The 19,822-nt window shown below is 40.2% G+C and overlaps 1 protein-coding gene and 1 pseudogene across 1 annotated transcript; one reads left to right on the forward strand and one right to left on the reverse strand.

Moving 5' to 3' along the window:
* Positions 1-622: 622 nt before the first annotated feature.
* Positions 623-3,073, reverse strand: LOC143572628 (tyrosine decarboxylase-like; annotated as a pseudogene).
* A 14,892-nt stretch (positions 3,074-17,965) lies between these two features.
* On the forward strand, positions 17,966-18,846 carry LOC143572633 (boron transporter 1-like). Its single transcript, XM_077057736.1, has 5 exons — positions 17,966-18,069; positions 18,141-18,223; positions 18,323-18,515; positions 18,625-18,756; positions 18,837-18,846. The coding sequence occupies exons 1-5, from the start codon at positions 17,966-17,968 to the stop codon at positions 18,844-18,846; spliced, it is 522 nt and encodes a 173-aa protein (XP_076913851.1).
* Positions 18,847-19,822: the final 976 nt, after the last annotated feature.

The raw sequence follows: 19,822 nt of genomic DNA on the forward strand, positions 1-19,822 counted from the left end.
GTAGTATTGCGAACATAATGAAAACCGACATAACGTCAATTTTTGTTCATGTAACGAAAACGGACTGAATTCGTGTAAACTCACTGCATCAACATCCGGGACTGGAAATGCTAGGTTTTTTATGCCATTTGGTTTTTTTGTTTTATTTCCGGTACCATAATAAAAGTAACGAAAACCGACCGGATGCCAGTTTTCTTTTTTATTTTTTGTTTTAGTGCCTGAACCATAACGAACGAGAAGAAACCGACCAAATTCGCATAATGTCACTGCCTTTTGTTTTAGTTCCAGTACCACCGTAACGAAAACCGACCAACTGTCATTTTTGTTTTAGTTCTAGTATCGTAAGAAACCAACTGGATTCATGTCGACTAATCATCTCAACGCTCGAGACTGACAACGCTTGAGTTTTACCAACACCAGATTTTACCGACTTGCCCGACGCAACACGCTGGGTAAATTCCTAGTTTACTATATTAATCTGTTATGTGTAAATGAAAAGCATTTAATTTTGGTTAAACTCATGTGTTCGGTTCATTTATGGTTTGTTTAATCAGAAACCTACATTTTTGGATTCTTATATGTTGTTCACAACTTTTGGATCATTACGTGATAATTCGACACATGATTATTTGAACGACAAAATCACATTATTTTATATATATTCAATACTAGATCCATTTGAAAAACACTACACGAAAAGCAAGAGAATTTGAGTACAAATTACTGTAGTGGTGCAACTTATTTAATATTGGCATATATTAGGTAATAGCTAGCAAACGACTTGCATGCTCTTGCACCATGTCCCATAGCATATTAACATGCTTCTCCTCAACAAGGGTTGCACCAATTGCAACCCGAATCACGTAGACTCCTATCACCGCATGCGTCATGTAAACTAAACCCGACCCATTTAACGATTCCAAGAGAGACTGCGTCAAACGATTAGAATCTTCATCGCTACTATCGTTAGCCAAAGGCGACACCCTAAAACACACGGTCGCAAAGTTTCTAGGAACCACAACTTCAAATCTCTTGTCAGTTAACAAAAGTGCTTCAAAATGCTCAGCCAATTTCACATGTTTCCTTATAATTTCTCGTAGGCCGGTCACTCCATAGCTTCTTATTACCATCCATAACTTCATGGCTCTAAACCGACGACTAAGCGCAATCTGCCAGTCTTTGTAGTCCACCACTTCCTTAGTATCACTTGCATTATTCTTCAACAGTTCAGGATCACTAGAAAGAGCCTTTGTAAGATCGGTTCGATCTTTAACCCAAAGACAACAACAATCTAAAGTGGTCAAGAACCATTTGTGCGGGTTAAAACTGAAGGAGCTTGCGCCTTCTACCCCATCAAGAAAGTGACGAAACTCTGGGCATATGCATGCGCTTCCCGCGTAAGCAGCATCCACATGAACCCACATATGGAATCGTTTCGCAATCTCACTCAAGCTATACAACGGATCCACTGCCGTCGTTGGTGTTGTCCCTAATGTGAGACACACGTATAGTGGGATCAAACCGGCTTTAACATCCGCTTCAATCGCCTTTAATAATGCATCCGGAGACAATTGAAAATTCATGGACTTCTTCGTTTGGACTGTTCGAACGTTGTTCGGACTAATGCCAACAACTTGACAAGATTTTTGAAGAGAAAAATGTGTCTGGTCAGAGCAATAAACAACAAGCTTACACAAAGCTTCTCTTGTTGTCCCAAATTGATTTAACTTATTCTCTCTAGCAGCAATGAGTGTGCACACAAAGCTTTCACATGTACTCCCATGAATGACACCCCCTCCACCACTCGAAAACGAGAACGATTTAGGAAGTTGAAGAAGCTTCAAAAGCCACTCCATGACAACCATCTCGAGCTCGGTGGCAGCAGGAGAAGCCAACCAGTTAAACCCTACGGTGTTAAACCTGCTAAGAAGCATTTCGCCTAGAAAGTTTCCGGTGCTTCCATTCGACTGGAAATTTCCAGTTTCCGGTGCTTTCATATTCTTCGGTTATTTCCAGTCGAATGGAAGCACCGGAAACTTTCTAGGCGATTGAAGCGGATGTTAAAGCCGGTTTGATCCCACTATACGTGTGTCTCACATTAGGGACAACACCAACGACGGCAGTGGATCCGTTGTATAGCTTGAGTGAGATTGCGAAACGATTCCATATGTGGGTTCATGTGGATGCTGCTTACGCGGGAAGCGCATGCATATGCCCAGAGTTTCGTCACTTTCTTGATGGGGTAGAAGGCGCAAGCTCCTTCAGTTTTAACCCGCACAAATGGTTCTTGACCACTTTAGATTGTTGTTGTCTTTGGGTTAAAGATCGAACCGATCTTACAAAGGCTCTTTCTAGTGATCCTGAACTGTTGAAGAATAATGCAAGTGATACTAAGGAAGTGGTGGACTACAAAGACTGGCAGATTGCGCTTAGTCGTCGGTTTAGAGCCATGAAGTTATGGATGGTGATAAGAAGCTATGGAGTGACCGGCCTACGAGAAATTATAAGGAAACATGTGAAATTGGCTGAGCATTTTGAAGCACTTTTGTTAACTGACAAGAGATTTGAAGTTGTGGTTCCTAGAAACTTTGCGACCGTGTGTTTTAGGGTGTCGCCTTTGGCAAACGATAGTAGCGATGAAGATTCTAATCGTTTGACGCAGTCTCTCTTGGAATCGTTAAATGGGTCGGGTTTAGTTTACATGACGCATGCGGTGATAGGAGTCTACGTGATTCGGGTTGCAATTGGTGCAACCCTTGTTGAGGAGAAGCATGTTAATATGCTATGGGACATGGTGCAAGAGCATGCAAGTCGTTTGCTAGCTATTACCTAATATATGCCGTCGGGTTGCGATGGCGCTGATTCGGGCATTGTTTTAGTGAGATAGCCGGGTTCGACTTGGCTACACACGGGATATTTTTCGATGTTGGAGTAGTAATCGGCTAAGAAATCAACCACCAAATGGGCTTGTCTCCTGAACTCCTCAGGGTCTAAAGGGTTCGTCATGCTAATTGCTTCAACAACATTGCAGCTACCCATTTTGTTACAAGGTAAATAAATATTAATATTATTTGTGTTTATTATATTTTATATGAGACATAGGGCTTTTATATAGACAATCGGATTCATGTATTTACAATTTTAATAAATGCCACACGGTTTTATCAGCAAGGCCAAACTCACTAGCTACCACACAATTTCAAAGAAGTTTTCATCTTTCATATTTTTGGACACGTTTTTTTTAGTGATACATATTAAAAACATGACGAACTAGTATATAGAAATGTCGGCCGGTTTTATTATTAGACAATCCGTGGGGTATATATTTGAAGACGTTTTCCGCCAAAGTTTTTGATTTGGCGTTTTGTATATAATGTTCATGGCTAAGCGTTTCGTGATAGAGAGGTAGAGAGAGAAGGAGGGGAAAGAAGTTTCTTCTAGACAGTTTCTCACTATACCTTATTTTTGCAAAAGGTTGAAAAAACTTACTGGACGCCACATGACGAAACATATCATGGTCTTTTATATTTAAAGGTATATTTCATTTTTTAATCCCCAATAGGGAGCGAGAAAAAGTGTTAGATATGCTCTAGCAAACATGTAGAGGAAACTAAAATAATAGAAAATTCATTGTGAAGTCATAATTTGTTTCAAATGTAAACAAGTATTGGTATACTTAATTATAATAAAACAGGTATTCGAAAAAATCAATCAATTTTTAATAGATTTTATAATGGTTTTTTAGAGTTTTAGCTGGCCATATACGAGTCAACCATTTAATTACTCGATTGTTGATCACCCAAGATTTTCTTAACTTGGTAAAGATAAATTTATATTTGTTGTATTGGAAAAGCGAAAATCAAATAAGAGAATGAGTATTGAATTCAATTAACCACTATAATTTATTCTTTCTAAATGATTATTAAGGGTTAATTATCTTTTCGTGACAGTCATTATCTCAAGAACCTCATTATAGTTTTAACGCTTGCAAGTGCGAGGCATCATTAATTATACGTGACTCAGCCAAACCCAGGCCGAAACTTCTAATGGCGCGCGATTTAATCCGATTTAACACATCTACTATGTGTATACGCCAAACAAAATTATTATTACAGCAAAATGAATTTTGGGATCAAACTCGTAACAAAAGTTCTCGTGGTCAGGATAAAACCCAAACTAATAACAATGCATAGATAATAAGAAAACTCGATCTGGTCATATAAAGAATCCTTAGATCTAATACCACCCAAACTTTTTTGAGCCTTTCTTTTCTTCTAACAAACTAATAGTTGGAGGATATTGATAGAAGTATGATTACGTGAGAGGAGAAAAAATGAATGAGTGAATATTATTAAAACGTTTGCCTTGTTTATATATTGGTTTAAAGTTAATTAACTTTCGTTTAACTGATTTTAAATTTCATCACAGCCAAGGAAGGTAGGGATATTAGCTTAGAGGCCGGAGATGGAACGGATACCGGTTTCAATCACCTTAGCGAGGTGCAACGTAGTAATTGAATGGTATGGTGTCCGGTGTGTAGGGAAGCGAACGAAACCGCGAAACATTTGTTGGTATCTTGCAAGTTTGCTCAAGCGGTATGCCATGGTTATTCAAGCGGCTTTTTCTACACGCGATATCTTGGAGTTACACATATCTTGGAGTTTGTTTTATATTATTCGATCTAATATTTAAATATTTATTTGGATTTTTATTTTTATTTATTATAAGAAATTTAATAATATACTTTGGGTTTTTTTGGATGAAAGAGTTTCACAAATAAATAAGTTGTTATAACCTGGTTTAAAAGCTATGGGTTTGGTGAGACACTGAGACCCATGACCTGCTTATTTTTTTTATACTATAAAATAATTTTTTAATTATAAATAATATTTTCTTTAATTGGATATTAATTTTGTGAGACCCATACCCGTGAATTCGGGTCAAATGCATAAGAAACCTCAATTAAAAATAAAACAGTCTGATAGTTTAAGAGAATGTAATGGTGTTTCGTTTATATATATTTAAGATGTGAGAGAAGAAGAGAGAAAGCGAGACCACAATGTTGCTCCTCAAGTTTGTAGACAAGGACTTCACTTCACAGCCACAACAACGAAGTTTGTCAAACCTTTGTCTATATGATATTGTTGTAACACCCCGACCAAAGGCGGATTATACATCGGGGCGCCACATATTGTTTCATTACTCGTGACACTATTGGGTGTCAATATTTAATAAATATATTCATTCACGCATGCGCAACGTATACATAAGATATAAATAAACCAACATAAATCAATATATTATAAATCAAAATATTCGAACAGCAACAACTTGTCTTGATACATTTTAATCTAGGTCCAAAAGTAAAAACGTCCTATGTGTCCACAAGCTCCAAAACAGCTACTGCAAACCTGAACATGTGTTAAAATAAACGTCAAACACTTGCGTGTTGGTGAGAAATCAAGTTTAATAGTTAATACATAGATAACAATAAATCTGCGCGCAACATGTGTATGTCTGGTTTTCAACAAGGGTGTAATCCGATCGGGACCAACTCTAAGATTCATAGACTACCAGTGCTCACAATTGAGCTCACAAACAAGACAAACTGTGCATGTGTAAACAAAAGAGAAAATCATAAACGATAGTTCTCCCGTGTTCATCTAATGGTACCATGAGAACTGCGGAATAGACCGACAAGACGGTTAATGATCCACACATACAAATAAACAGCCAAGTCTACGTCCTCAACACATGGGATACTGCGCGACTAAAGTTCATAAACAAGTTTAAGACTAAGTTTGTATGAACACATGAACATCCCAAAACATTAAAAAATAAAAAGGGATTAGGTACGAGATTACTCACTTGACAAACGATGCGGTGTAAGATAAAGCAAGAACCAACTTTAAACAAGCACAAGTTAATCTATAAATAAGATTATTGTTTTAATGATTGGTTTTAAGTCTTGATTATAAGTTAGCATAATTAATAAGTAAATTATTATATATAATATATTACCGAAAAGCAGGGCAGAAGAGAGGAGAAAACGGAGGCAAGAGAGGAGGCGGCAGGAGGACAATCGGCAGAGAGCAAAGGAAGAGAGATAATAAGTGTTTGTGTGTGTAGTGTTAAGAAAAATAAGATTATTATTTATAGAGAAACCCTAGGGAACACAATCCCTAGAAAAAGGGGAAAAGATCTCAAAAAGTAAAAGATTCCAAAAGCAAAAGATATCAAAAGATATGGCAGCTGCAGGGGGCAAGATAAAGCTGATAGGAACAGTAAACAGGCATGGGCAGTTCAGATAAAGGTACTGGTCAAGCATGGAAAAAGCAGATCTCAAAAGATAATGTCAGTCACTTTTTCTGTCAACCAATGGGGTTGGTGCGCATGCTGCGCCAAAAGTAACTTTTCAGACATAAAGCAGATTAGGTCAACAGCTCAAAAGATAAGACATCACAAAAGCAAACGGCTAGATTAAACAGAAGAAAAGACTCAAGACATAGCGCGAGAAGGCTGGAGCGCGAAGGCAAAAGTGCGCAAGCGCGAAGGCAGACAGAACCAACCTTAACGCGTCGCGGGAAGAATCACATTTCTTAGCACGCCGCGGGAGGAACTAAAATTCCTAGCGCGCCGCGGGAAGAACTATAATTCTTCGCGCGTCGAGGGATGAACTACGATTCTTAGTGCGCTGCGAGAAGAACTACAAATCCTTAGCGCGTCGCGGGAAGAACTACCGTTCTTAGCGCGCTGCGAGAAGAATTACAGATCCTTAGCGCGCTGCGAGAAGAGTTCGTCCCACGAATCGCTGTACAGGTGGTCTTCACGCAGGATTCCTTGTAAGGGAGTCTGGCGCGTGGAGCTGCGCAGACAACCTTAGGCGGGAAGGAACAAAAGGCAAGCAAAGAGTTGGAAGAAAAAGAGGGAAACAAGGCGGAAAGAGAGAAGGAAGAGGGACGGGACGGCGGAAAGAAAGAGAGAGAAAGAGGCGGGAAGGAAAAGTATATTATTATTATTAAAAGTAAAATATAAGTATAAATAAATATTAAATCATAAAAGAAAGAGATCGGGTCAGAGAAACGGGTACCTGGGTCGGGTCGGATCAGGGCAGATGTCACAGTCTCCCCTACTTTAAGAAATTTCGTCCCGAAATTTATCTCGAAGTAGGTTGCGCAGAGAACAGGTGCGGGTACTTGATCTTCATTTGATCTTCCCTTTCCCATGTAAACTCGGCTCCGCGCTTGGACTCCCAACGAACTTTCACGATAGGGATACGACTGCGCTTGGTTTGCTTTACCTCGCGATCCATAATCTCAACAGGCTTCTCAACGAAATGCATAGATTCATCAACTTGAACTTCATCAAGTGGAATGTGAAGGTTCTCGTCAGCTAAACACTTCTTGAGATTGGATACATGGAACGTTGGATGCACATTACTGAGCGCGGGCGGCAGGTCAAGTCTGTAGGCAACTTTTCCTACACGCGCGAGAATCTTAAATGGTCCAACATATCGAGGAGCAAGCTTACCTTTCTTCCCAAAGCGGACAACACCCTTCCAGGGCGACACTTTGAGGAGAACAAGATCATCAACTTGAAATTCGAGAGGCTTTCGCCTGCGATCTGCGTAACTCTTCTGTCGGCTTCGGGCAGTCAGCAGATGATCACGGATCTTGGCGATTTTATCGGTTGTCTCTTGAACAAGTTCGGGTCCTGTGATTTGAGTTTCACCCACTTCGCTCCAACAAATCGGGGAGCGGCACTTACGACCGTAAAGTGCTTCAAATGGGGCCATACCGATACTGGAATGATAGCTGTTATTATAAGAGAACTCAATCAAAGGCAGGTGTGAATCCCAATTACCTCCAAAATCAAGAACACTAGATCGGAGCATATCCTCAAGAGTTTGAATAGTTCGCTCAGACTGACCGTCAGTCTGAGGATGATATGCCGTACTCATGTCCAAGCGAGTTCCTAGCGCAGATTGGAGAGATTTCCAAAAGCGAGATATAAAACGGCCATCGCGATCGGATATGATGCTCAAAGGAGTACCATGGCGGCAGACAATTTCCTTGACATAAAGCTGCGCGAGTTGCTCAACACGGTAGTTTTCACGAATGAGCAGAAAGTGAGCAGACTTAGTCAAACGATCCACTATTACCCAAATGCTATCATGTTTGCTTGCTGTCAAAGGTAACTTGGTAATAAAGTCCATCGCTACACATTCCCATTTCCACGTAGGAATTTCAGGTTGTTCGAGCAAACCAGATGGGAGTTGGTGTTCAGCTTTCACTTTAGAACAAGTCAGACATTTAGCTACGAACACAGCAATATCCTTTTTCATACCGGGCCACCAATAAGTAATGCGCAAATCCTTGTACATCTTATCAGCGCCGGGATGAATAGAATACCGAGATTTATGCGCTTCACTCAGGATATCAGCGCGAAGATTCTCATCAAAGGGAATCCAGATGCGATTAAGATAGCAGAGAATTCCACTCAGATTAGGAACAAAGAGTGCTTCCGCGCCACACGCCAACTCGGCGCGAAGGTTACCGTTACTGATGGATGCGCGCTGTGCGTCACGAATACGCGATTCAAGGTTGCTTCGAATCGGCACAAAGTGAAGATGCGTGCGCGGCAAAATACAGTTTAGCTGGCAGGGTTTTCGGCTGAGCGCATCGGCTACCACATTAGCCTTACCAGGATGATACCGGATCTCACAATCGTAATCGCTGATGAGCTCGTTCCATCGGCGTTGCCTCATGTTGAGTTCCTTTTGATCAAAGATATGCTGAAGGCTTTTATGGTCAGTGTAGAGAATACACTTAGTACCATAAAGGTAGTGTCTCCAGATTTTTAAGGCAAAAACAACTGCACCAAGTTCGAGATCGTGAGTCGTATAATTCTTTTCATGAACCTTGAGTTGCCTTGATGCGTAAGCGATAACCTTGCCTCGTTGCATAAGAACACAACCGAGACCTTGGTTGGAGGCATCGTAGTACACGACAAAATCATCATTACCCTCAGGTAGCGCAAGAACAGGAGCTTCACACAACAATCGCTTGAGCGATAGAAAGGCTTCTTCTTGCTTCGAGCCCCAAATATACGGTTTACCTTTGTGCGTTAGAGCTGTTAAAGGCAAAGCGATTTTCGAGAAGTTCGAAATAAATCGCCGGTAGTAACCAGCTAAGCCCAGAAAGGAACGGATCTCGGTAGGAGAAGATGGCGTAATCCAGTTCTTGATTGCTTCAATTTTGGATGGGTCGACATGAATACCCATCTTGTTTACAACATGACCAAGAAACTGTACTTCATCAGACCAGAATTCACACTTGGAGAGCTTAGCATAAAGCTGCTCGGTTCGAAGCTTTTGCAACACCAACCGAAGATGTTGCTCATGCTCGGCCTTGGTCTTAGAATACACCAGAACATCATCGATAAACACAATCACGAATTTATCCAAGAAAGGCCTACACACCCGATTCATTAGATCCATGAAAACGGCGGGTGCCTTGGTTAAACCGAAGGACATGACCAAGAATTCAAAATGGCCATAACGAGTTCGAAAAGCAGTCTTCGGAACATCTTCATCGCGGATGCGCAACTGGTGATAGCCAGAGCGGAGATCGATCTTGGAGAAACAAGAGGCACCTTGGAGTTGATCAAAGAGGTCGTCAATACGCGGTAAGGGATACCGGTTTTTAATGGTGAGTTTGTTCAACTCGCGGTAATCAATACACATGCGAAACGATCCATCTTTCTTTTTAACGAACAACACCGGAGCACCCCAGGGCGAAGAGCTAGGGCGAATGAATCCTTTAGCAGTCAACTCTTGAAGTTGGCTTGCCAATTCTTGCATCTCAGCGGGTGCAAGACGATAAGGAGATTTAGCTACGGGGGAAGCACCAGGGACAAGATCAATACGGAACTCGACTTCACGAGCGGGAGGGATACCAGGAAGATCGTCAGGAAAAATTTCAGGGAAATCACGCACAACAGGGATATCACGAAGCTTCTTCTCTTCAGCAGGGTTAACCACATGGGCTAAGAATGCAATACACTTCTTCCGCATAAGCTTTTGGGCTTCGGCGCAAGACATAAGCTTAAGACCACATGAGGGTTTTTCGCCGTAGATGTGAAGATCACCATTTTCTCGAGGAATGCGAATCAACTTCTTGGCGCAAATAACTTCGGCGCGATTATTCGAGAGCCAGTCCATACCAATAATAACATCAAAGCTCCCAAGAGGCATGGGGATGAGGTCGATCAGAAAATCGTTTTCGTTAAGGTTAAGCGTGCAATCTTTAATCACCGAGTTAATTAAAACAGTTTCACCGTTAGCCAATTCAACTGAAAAATCTTCTTTTAAATCGCTGCGCGGTCGCGCAAGCTTCTGCTCGAAGGCGCGAGAGATAAAACTTCGATCGGCGCCAGTATCAAAAAGTACAGAAGCATAAAATCCGTTAAGCAAAAATGTACCATTAACTACGTCATTATTCGCTTGCGCTTGGTGCGCGGTTATGTTAAAAGCTCGTCCACGCGTTACTTGGTTTGAAATCTGGTTCACCGGATTCGCTTGCGTAATCTGAACTTGTAGCCTTGGGCACGCGTTCCGGAAATGACTGGGATCACCACAGTTAAAGCACGATCTGGGTCGTGGGTTTTGGTAGGTTGGTTGTGGGTTCTGCGGGTAGACTGGTGGTGTTGGCGCAATTGGATTGGCGGGAAGGACTATACAGTTTTCTGCAAGGTGACCAGCGCGGCCACATCGGGTACAAAGTCGACACGGGGTTTGGGTTGGGTGGTGAAATCTACAGGTTGGGCAAAAGGGATGGTTTCCTGTGTAAGGTTTCTTAGTTGGCGGGGCAGGGAGTGCTGGATTGGTTAAGGCATAGTTGTGGACTACAGGAGGTGTTGGGTAGGCTGACAGTGGGTTAGGCGCGTAAACTGGAGATTGGTAGATAGGTTGCTGGACAATGGGCGGGTTGGTAAGCGCGTAAGCTTGTCTGCGCCTACGTTTCTGGTTATGGTTTGAGGGTTCTGGTTTGGTTTCTGCGGGATCAGGGACAGTTTTGGTGGGTTTGGTCTTTTCTGTTCCCCGCAGGAACAGGGTTCCTGCTCTGACATGGTTGTCGCTGAGTACAGCGGCCAACTCGATGGCGTCAGAGAGGGTTAGTGGGTTTCTGGCCCATACAGAATCTTGAATTTCCATGGGGAGACCCCCAAGGAATTTCTCTATGGCTCGGCGGGAAGGGGTAACAAGGTGAGGGACCAGTAAGCTTAGCTCGTGGAAGCGCGTCGCGTACTCGCGCGCTTCGCCACTGTATTGCTTCAGGTTCCAAAATTCTTCCTCCAGGCGCTTAACTTCGTTGGGAGGGCAGAATTCTCGCGTCAGAATTTCCTTGAATTCCTCCCATGTCATGCTAGAAGCAGTCTCTGCGCCACGCGCATGAGCTACTCCATTCCACCATGTAAGCGCTCTGGATTCCAGGACACTGGAAGCATACAGGGTTCGTCTGCCTGAGGGGCATTGGGTGTGGAGGAAAGTGTTTTCTATTTTCTCAAGCCACTGGAGCATCACGGTGGCTCCTTCAAGACCTGTGAACTTTGGAGGGTTACCCGCATTGAAGGATTTTATGTTGTAACCGGAGGTGTTGGTATTGTTTTGGCTCAAAGCTTGGGCTATTGCGGTGGCCATTTCCTGGGAACGTTGCTGTCTATGCATGCGCGAGGCTTCTCTTCTCTGAAATCGGCGAGATAGCGGAGGCATTCTATAAAAATTTTAATTTTAGTTAATATCCTGGTTTTAGCACAAAGTATAACCTCGAAAAGCTTGGTTTCACGGAGTTAGATACTATCAAAAGTTAAAAGTAGATTAAATGACTTTAAATGCAGACTTAATAAAGGTAACAAATTCGAATCAAGAATCGACAATTCATGTATCACCATGACTTTCCGAATTCCCCATTTAAAATATACGAGCAAACGAGTATTGGAGATTTGACGATTCATGTATCACCATGACTTTTCAATCTTCAATATAAAATACACAAGAAAATGAGTATCGGAGGTTGACAATTCATGTATCACCATGACTTTTCAAGTCTCCAACCTCAGAACATAATCGTAAATGGAAATTGAAAATCAACTATTCATGTATCACCATGACTTTTCGGATTTTCAAACCCAACAAACGAATATGTAAGAAAAATCAATAAAAATCGAATTTCAACAAAAAAAATCGAAATATCGCGAAATAAAATCATATACTGCGCAAGCGCGATCATATTTATAAATGAGTAATTAACAATAAGCGCGCAAACATGAGATTTCTCTCATGCGCGAGAAGGGACTCTTAGGTATTCTAGGCCGTTACGTCTAACCACCTATCCTAAAGTCAACGAGCTCTGATACCAATCTGTAACACCCCGACCAAAGGCGGATTATACATCGGGGCGCCACATATTGTTTCATTACTCGTGACACTATTGGGTGTCAATATTTAATAAATATATTCATTCACGCATGCGCAACGTATACATAAGATATAAATAAACCAACATAAATCAATATATTATAAATCAAAATATTCGAACAGCAACAACTTGTCTTGATACATTTTAATCTAGGTCCAAAAGTAAAAACGTCCTATGTGTCCACAAGCTCCAAAACAGCTACTGCAAACCTGAACATGTGTTAAAATAAACGTCAAACACTTGCGTGTTTGTGAGAAATCAAGTTTAATAGTTAATACATAGATAACAATAAATCTGCGCGCAACATGTGTATGTCTGGTTTTCAACAAGGGTGTAATCCGATCGGGACCAACTCTAAGATTCATAGACTGCCAGTGCTCACAATTGAGCTCACAAACAAGACAAACTGTGCATGTGTAAACAAAAGAGAAAATCATAAACGATAGTTCTCCCGTGTTCATCTAATGGTACCATGAGAACTGCGGAATAGACCGACAAGACGGTTAATGATCCACACATACAAATAAACAGCCAAGTCTACGTCCTCAACACATGGGATACTGCGCGACTAAAGTTCATAAACAAGTTTAAGACTAAGTTTGTATGAACACATGAACATCCCAAAACATTAAAAAATAAAAAGGGATTAGGTACGAGATTACTCACTTGACAAACGATGCGGTGTAAGATAAAGCAAGAACCAACTTTAAACAAGCACAAGTTAACCTATAAATAAGATTATTGTTTTAATGATTGGTTTTAAGTCTTGATTATAAGTTAGCATAATTAATAAGTAAATTATTATATATAATATATTACCGAAAAGCAGGGCAGAAGAGAGGAGAAAACGGAGGCAAGAGAGGAGGCGGCAGGAGGACAATCGGCAGAGAGCAAAGGAAGAGAGATAATAAGTGTTTGTGTGTGTAGTGTTAAGAAAAATAAGATTATTATTTATAGAGAAACCCTAGGGAACACAATCCCTAGAAAAAGGGGAAAAGATCTCAAAAAGTAAAAGATTCCAAAAGCAAAAGATATCAAAAGATATGGCAGCTGCAGGGGGCAAGATAAAGCTGATAGGAACAGTAAACAGGCATGGGCGGTTCAGATAAAGGTACTGGTCAAGCATGGAAAAAGCAGATCTCAAAAGATAATGTCAGTCACTTTTTCTGTCAACCAATGGGGTTGGTGCGCATGCTGCGCCAAAAGTAACTTTTCAGACATAAAGCAGATTAGGTCAACAGCTCAAAAGATAAGACATCACAAAAGCAAACGGCTAGATTAAACAGAAGAAAAGACTCAAGACATAGCGCGAGAAGGCTGGAGCGCGAAGGCAAAAGTGCGCAAGCGCGAAGGCAGACAGAACCAACCTTAACGCGTCGCGGGAAGAATCACATTTCTTAGCACGCCGCGGGAGGAACTAAATTCCTAGCGCGCCGCGGGAAGAACTATAATTCTTCGCGCGTCGAGGGATGAACTACGATTCTTAGTGCGCTGCGAGAAGAACTACAAATCCTTAGCGCGTCGCGGGAAGAACTACCGTTCTTAGCGCGCTGCGAGAAGAATTACAGATCCTTAGCGCGCTGCGAGAAGAGTTCGTCCCACGAATCGCTGTACAGGTGGTCTTCACGCAGGATTCCTTGTAAGGGAGTCTGGCGCGTGGAGCTGCGCAGACAACCTTAGGCGGGGAAGGAACAAAGGGCAAGCAAAGAGTTGGAAGAAAAAGAGGGAAACAAGGCGGAAAGAGAGAAGGAAGAGGGACGGGACGGCGGAAAGAAAGAGAGAGAAAGAGGCGGGAAGGAAAAGTATATTATTATTATTAAAAGTAAAATATAAGTATAAATAAATATTAAATCATAAAAGAAAGAGATCGGGTCAGAGAAACGGGTACCTGGGTCGGGTCGGATCAGGGCAGATGTCACAGTCTCCCCTACTTTAAGAAATTTCGTCCCGAAATTTATCTCGAAGTAGGTTGCGCAGAGAACAGGTGCGGGTACTTGATCTTCATTTGATCTTCCCTTTCCCATGTAAACTCGGCTCCGCGCTTGGACTCCCAGCGAACTTTCACGATAGGGATACGACTGCGCTTGGTTTGCTTTACCTCGCGATCCATAATCTCAACAGGCTTCTCAACGAAATGCATAGATTCATCAACTTGAACTTCATCAAGTGGAATGTGAAGGTTCTCGTCAGCTAAACACTTCTTGAGATTGGATACATGGAACGTTGGATGCACATTACTGAGCGCGGGCGGCAGGTCAAGTCTGTAGGCAACTTTTCCTACACGCGCGAGAATCTTAAATGGTCCAACATATCGAGGAGCAAGCTTACCTTTCTTCCCAAAGCGGACAACACCCTTCCAGGGCGACACTTTGAGGAGAACAAGATCATCAACTTGAAATTCGAGAGGCTTTCGCCTGCGATCTGCGTAACTCTTCTGTCGGCTTCGGGCAGTCAGCAGATGATCACGGATCTTGGCGATTTTATCGGTTGTCTCTTGAACAAGTTCGGGTCCTGTGATTTGAGTTTCACCCACTTCGCTCCAACAAATCGGGGAGCGGCACTTACGACCGTAAAGTGCTTCAAATGGGGCCATACCGATACTGGAATGATAGCTGTTATTATAAGAGAACTCAATCAAAGGCAGGTGTGAATCCCAATTACCTCCAAAATCAAGAACACTAGATCGGAGCATATCCTCAAGAGTTTGAATAGTTCGCTCAGACTGACCGTCAGTCTGAGGATGATATGCCATACTCATGTCCAAGCGAGTTTCCTAGCGCAGATTGGAGAGATTTCCAAAAGCGAGATATAAAACGGCCATCGCGATATAAAACGGCCATCGAGATATAAAACTACCGTTCTTAGCGCGCTGCGAGAAGAATTATAGATCCTTAGCGCGCTGCGAGAAGAGTTCGTCCCACGAATCGCTGTACAGGTGGTCTTCACGCAGGATTCCTTGTAAGGGAGTCTGGCGCGTGGAGCTGCGCAGACAACCTTAGGCGGAAAGGAACAAAGGGCAAGCAAAGAGTTGGAAGAAAAAGAGGGAAACAAGGCGGAAAGAGAGAAGGAAGAGGGACGGGACGGCGGAAAGAAAGAGAGAGAAAGAGGCGGGAAGGAAAAGTATATTATTATTATTAAAAGTAAAATATAAGTATAAATAAATATTAAATCATAAAAGAAAGAGATCGGGTCAGAGAAACGGGTACCTGGGTCGAGTCGGATCAGGGCAGATGTCACAATTGTGATGTCACATAAATCCAAACTTTGGAATATGAAGCTTGTTGTGAATGCTCTAAACTTATGACAATTCTGTTAATATTTAAATAAGAAAAAAAATCCTTTAAACTTTTGAAACAAATTGGTGATAATTTCGTATACAACGTGAAGCAATTTTTTATTACTTTTAAGTGTGAGGGCAATCAAATTGATTGATTAACTTGATTTTTGAGTAAATCATAAACTATAAGGTTCTTGATTAAATTGGAAGTACGCTATCGACCCATTGCGTGTTTTCATGCTTTTAGGCTATACGAAGTGGTCCCGGATTCCATTTCCCTCAATTTTTTTTCTAAAAACGGAGAGGACCGGGGGGTTGTGGGTTTCTCGGATCCATTTTCTCCCACTTTCTCCCAACTTCTACAACTTTCTACCTTGCCCCCCCCCCCCCACCACCACCAAATTTTTTCACATAAACCGATGAGTACTTCATTGATTTCGATGAAACATCATTCAGGAGAAAGCGGAGGACGGTGTTTCCACCCGATCCTGTTTTTCCCACCACCTCCCTACGGCTCCCACTCTGTGTGTTCTTGTGGTTAAAACCAACTTAGAACACTTCTAAATTGCACAAATATATATATATATATATATATGCAATTATTTGAATCAAAATTGATTGGGGTATGACAGATATAGGTTGAAGTTTTTTTGATGGAACACATTAACACAAATGGGTGAAAATGCAATGGAATGTGAACATAATGATGTTTAAACATTAGGGAACTTCTTTTCTAGGCAATCCAACTATTACATGAACATAATTAGGTGTTTTGATTAAATTACTCTAACTAAGAACTATATGAATTTTGAATGACTTCATATTAAATTATTTAATTTTATTGAAAGTGTCTTGTGATAATTCTTCTTCTTCTCTTTCTTATTTTTATTATTATTTATTTATTTTTTGTAATCGAACAAACACATAAATATGTTAATGAGAAAAAGGTTTGTAAATATTTAATGAGTAAAATGTAACCAAACGTAATGAATTACAACTTGGAGATGGATTTTGATGGAATACGTTTAAAAGTCAGTTATATGACTCAACTACGTAAATGATAAACTCGAGTGTATTTGAAGGCATTTGAGTATGAACCGTTGTAATAAGGTATCAAATAATATATATAATCTTGGTGTATTAAATGTCGTCCCTTCTAGGTTAAAAGTTCGAGTGTCACTATGGATTGTCAAATCTTTTAATTTACACTTATGATTTAAAAATGACTAAACACGAGAAATCTTGTTTATAATATTAACACGCTATTATCTTTTTTCTTTTTAATACACTTGGTTTCTTGTTGTTGAAATCTTTTAGCAAGGTTCCACAGGTGCTCATAGTAATTTTTAGCCTCTAAGATCGAAAGCTTTGTTTTTAATACCTATAATTGCTTTTGCTATTAAAATGAGTTATAATACAACTTGTTTTCTGGTTACCTGTCGTATTTTATCGTTTGTCTTTGGTAAATATTCAAATACGACTCAATTTAGTTTATAAATTAAAGAGAATAAAAATATAATAATAAAATAAACTAGTTGTTTCTCATACTTTGCTATACGTGTAGTTTAATTATTATTAAGTTACTTTCATAATATTTAAACAAAACCATTACGGCATTCATCCATCGGGTCTGCACCGTCGAACGGCATCACGCACAACCATCGTCCTCCGGCAGGCAAATGCATGCCTGATCATATCGTATCATGTCATAGCGTATTAATTTTGTCGACGTAAATATCTCCGGTAAACATCCGGCCTGTTAACTTATTGTTATTAATTCATTCATACGCACATGAATGCCTCATGCATGTATCTATATCTATATTCAGATGGATGTTTTGTTCTAAACTTGCATGTTTTGTTTGTACGTATATGCATGTCCATGCAGATGCATATATAACAAACATTAATTAATTAATTAGCTTGCTAGGGTTCTAATGTTAGCAGCTAGGGCAATTTAGCCATCGAAAACATTTTGGGAATAAGATGGTCAAATGGACGTACATTATAGCAGAGTTTCTATCAATAAAAATTTATGTTGTATAACTTTATAGTTTTAAAATGCTTCTCATTCTTGTTATATATAACTAATTTAGCAATTAATTAGCAGTGTTAGTGTTATAATTAATAACTAAGGTCTAATGTTTAATCTGCTCTTCTCATATTATAGTGGTAGAGTTGCTTCCTTGATCATATATATATATGTCCAATGGATACCCCTAAAATCCCTTTTAGTGGGATTAAGAAAGATGTTCAAGGAAGATTGCAGTGTTACAAGCAAGATTGGGTTGGGGCACTCGGTTCAGGCGCCAGGTATCTCGTTTTCATGCAGATTAGTATTTGGATATCATGCAGATTAACAAGTTAATAATAATCTTTTCTAGGATATTAGCTCCAACAGCATACATCTTCTTTGCATCTGCCCTTCCGGTAATTGCATTCGGTGAGCAGCTAAATAAGGAAACGGGTACTGCATATAAGATATACTTGTGTAATATGTTATTAATACAACATTATGCTTCTTTGTCTCAAAAGATTTTTTTTTTGTTTTTGTTTCTGAGGACAGATGATATCTTGAGTGCAGTAGAAACTCTCACTTCTACTGCGATATGTGGAATTATTCATTCAGTTTTCGGTGGACAGCCGCTTTTGATATTAGGTGTTGCGGAACCTACTGTAATAATGTACAGTTACTTGTATAGTTTTGCCAAAGAACGACCCGAGTTGGGGAAAGATCTGTTTCTAGCTTGGGCTGGATGGTATGCTCTTTTTCAGCCTTGTTTTTAATGTATAAAGTTTGATTAGTTAATTAGTTATCTATATATTACCTTTCATTTATACGATAATACATATTGTTGTTGTAATTAGGGTCTGTGTTTGGACCTCTGTGATGTTATGTGTTCTTGCAATACTCAATGCTTGCGCGCTCATCACAAGATTCACAAGGATTGCTGGAGAATTATTTGGCATGTTGATTTCTTTATGCAAGAAGCTGTTAAGGTATGCAAATCACTTGTTACTATATATTTTGTCTTTACTTTAGGAATATATGTTTAACTATGTTTATATATATATTTTAGGGAGTACTAAGTGAGTTTCATGTACCAAAAGGAGAAGATGATACAAAAGAAGAGTATCTGGTTGCTGAACTTCACTGTTATGCCCCTCATGAGTATTTGACACATTTAGCACATCATCGGGTGTGGGTGTCTTGCTTTGCATATTTTTTACAAGTAATTCATCAAAAAGTTTTAGTCCTTCAATAAAGTCAGAGGATGGTTTTTGTTTGAAAGGGAAAATATCTTCGTAAAATTTTACATCTCTAGAAAAAAACGAAGTTCTTTTTTCTAGATCCCACATTTTATACCCCTTCTTTTCAACAGAATAACCAATAAAAACGCATTTGATAGATCTATAATCAAATTTATTTAAAGCATTTAAATTAGCGCAAAAAGCAAGACACCCGAAGCTTCTAAGATGTAATAAAGAAGGTTTTCTTTTAAATAACAACTCATAAGGAGATTTACCAGCAAGGACAGAAGAAGGAATCCTATTGATGAGGTAAGTAGCAGTAACACACATTCATTCCAGATATTGAGGGGGAAGGTTGCCTGAACATGAGAGATCTAGCAGCATTAAGTAAATGCCTATGTTTTCGCTCAACATGTCGTTTTGTTGAGGTGTGTAAGCACACGAGGTTTGATGTATCACCTCATTTTGTTCAAAAAAATGTTCCACTTGTTTGTTGACAAACTCAGTCCCATTATCAGACCGACAAATTTTTATTTTTTTGTCAAAATGAGTTTCAATTAGTTTGAAGAAAATTATGATTTTTTGAAAGACTTCATCCTTAGATTTTAGAAGGTAAACCCATACAGCCCGAGAATGGTCATCAACAATGTTTAAAAGTATTTGTAACCTTCTCTGCTTGTCACCCTAAATGGTCCCCATAGATCCATGTGAACAAGTTCACCTAGATCATTTGATTTGTGGTCACTTAAAGTGAATACATTTCTGGTTTGCTTAGCTTGATGACACACATCACATGGGTATGTAGATTTAATGG

This window comes from Bidens hawaiensis, unplaced genomic scaffold, assembly GCF_021521415.1.
Source record: "Bidens hawaiensis isolate Kalapana, Puna unplaced genomic scaffold, B.hawaiensis_p1.1 tig00025981_1, whole genome shotgun sequence".
Classification (NCBI taxonomy): Eukaryota; Viridiplantae; Streptophyta; class Magnoliopsida; order Asterales; family Asteraceae; genus Bidens; species Bidens hawaiensis.

Excerpts from the sequence above, each read along its gene's own strand:
- LOC143572633 (XM_077057736.1), top strand. The coding sequence starts at position 17,966 with ATGGATACCCCTAAAATCCCTTTTAGTGGGATTAAGAAAGATGTTCAA. Across the intron at positions 18,070-18,140 it reads GCACTCGGTTCAGGCGCCAG|GATATTAGCTCCAACAGCAT; the intron begins GTATCTCGTTTT and ends AATCTTTTCTAG. Across the intron at positions 18,516-18,624 it reads TTTCTAGCTTGGGCTGGATG|GGTCTGTGTTTGGACCTCTG; the intron begins GTATGCTCTTTT and ends TGTTGTAATTAG.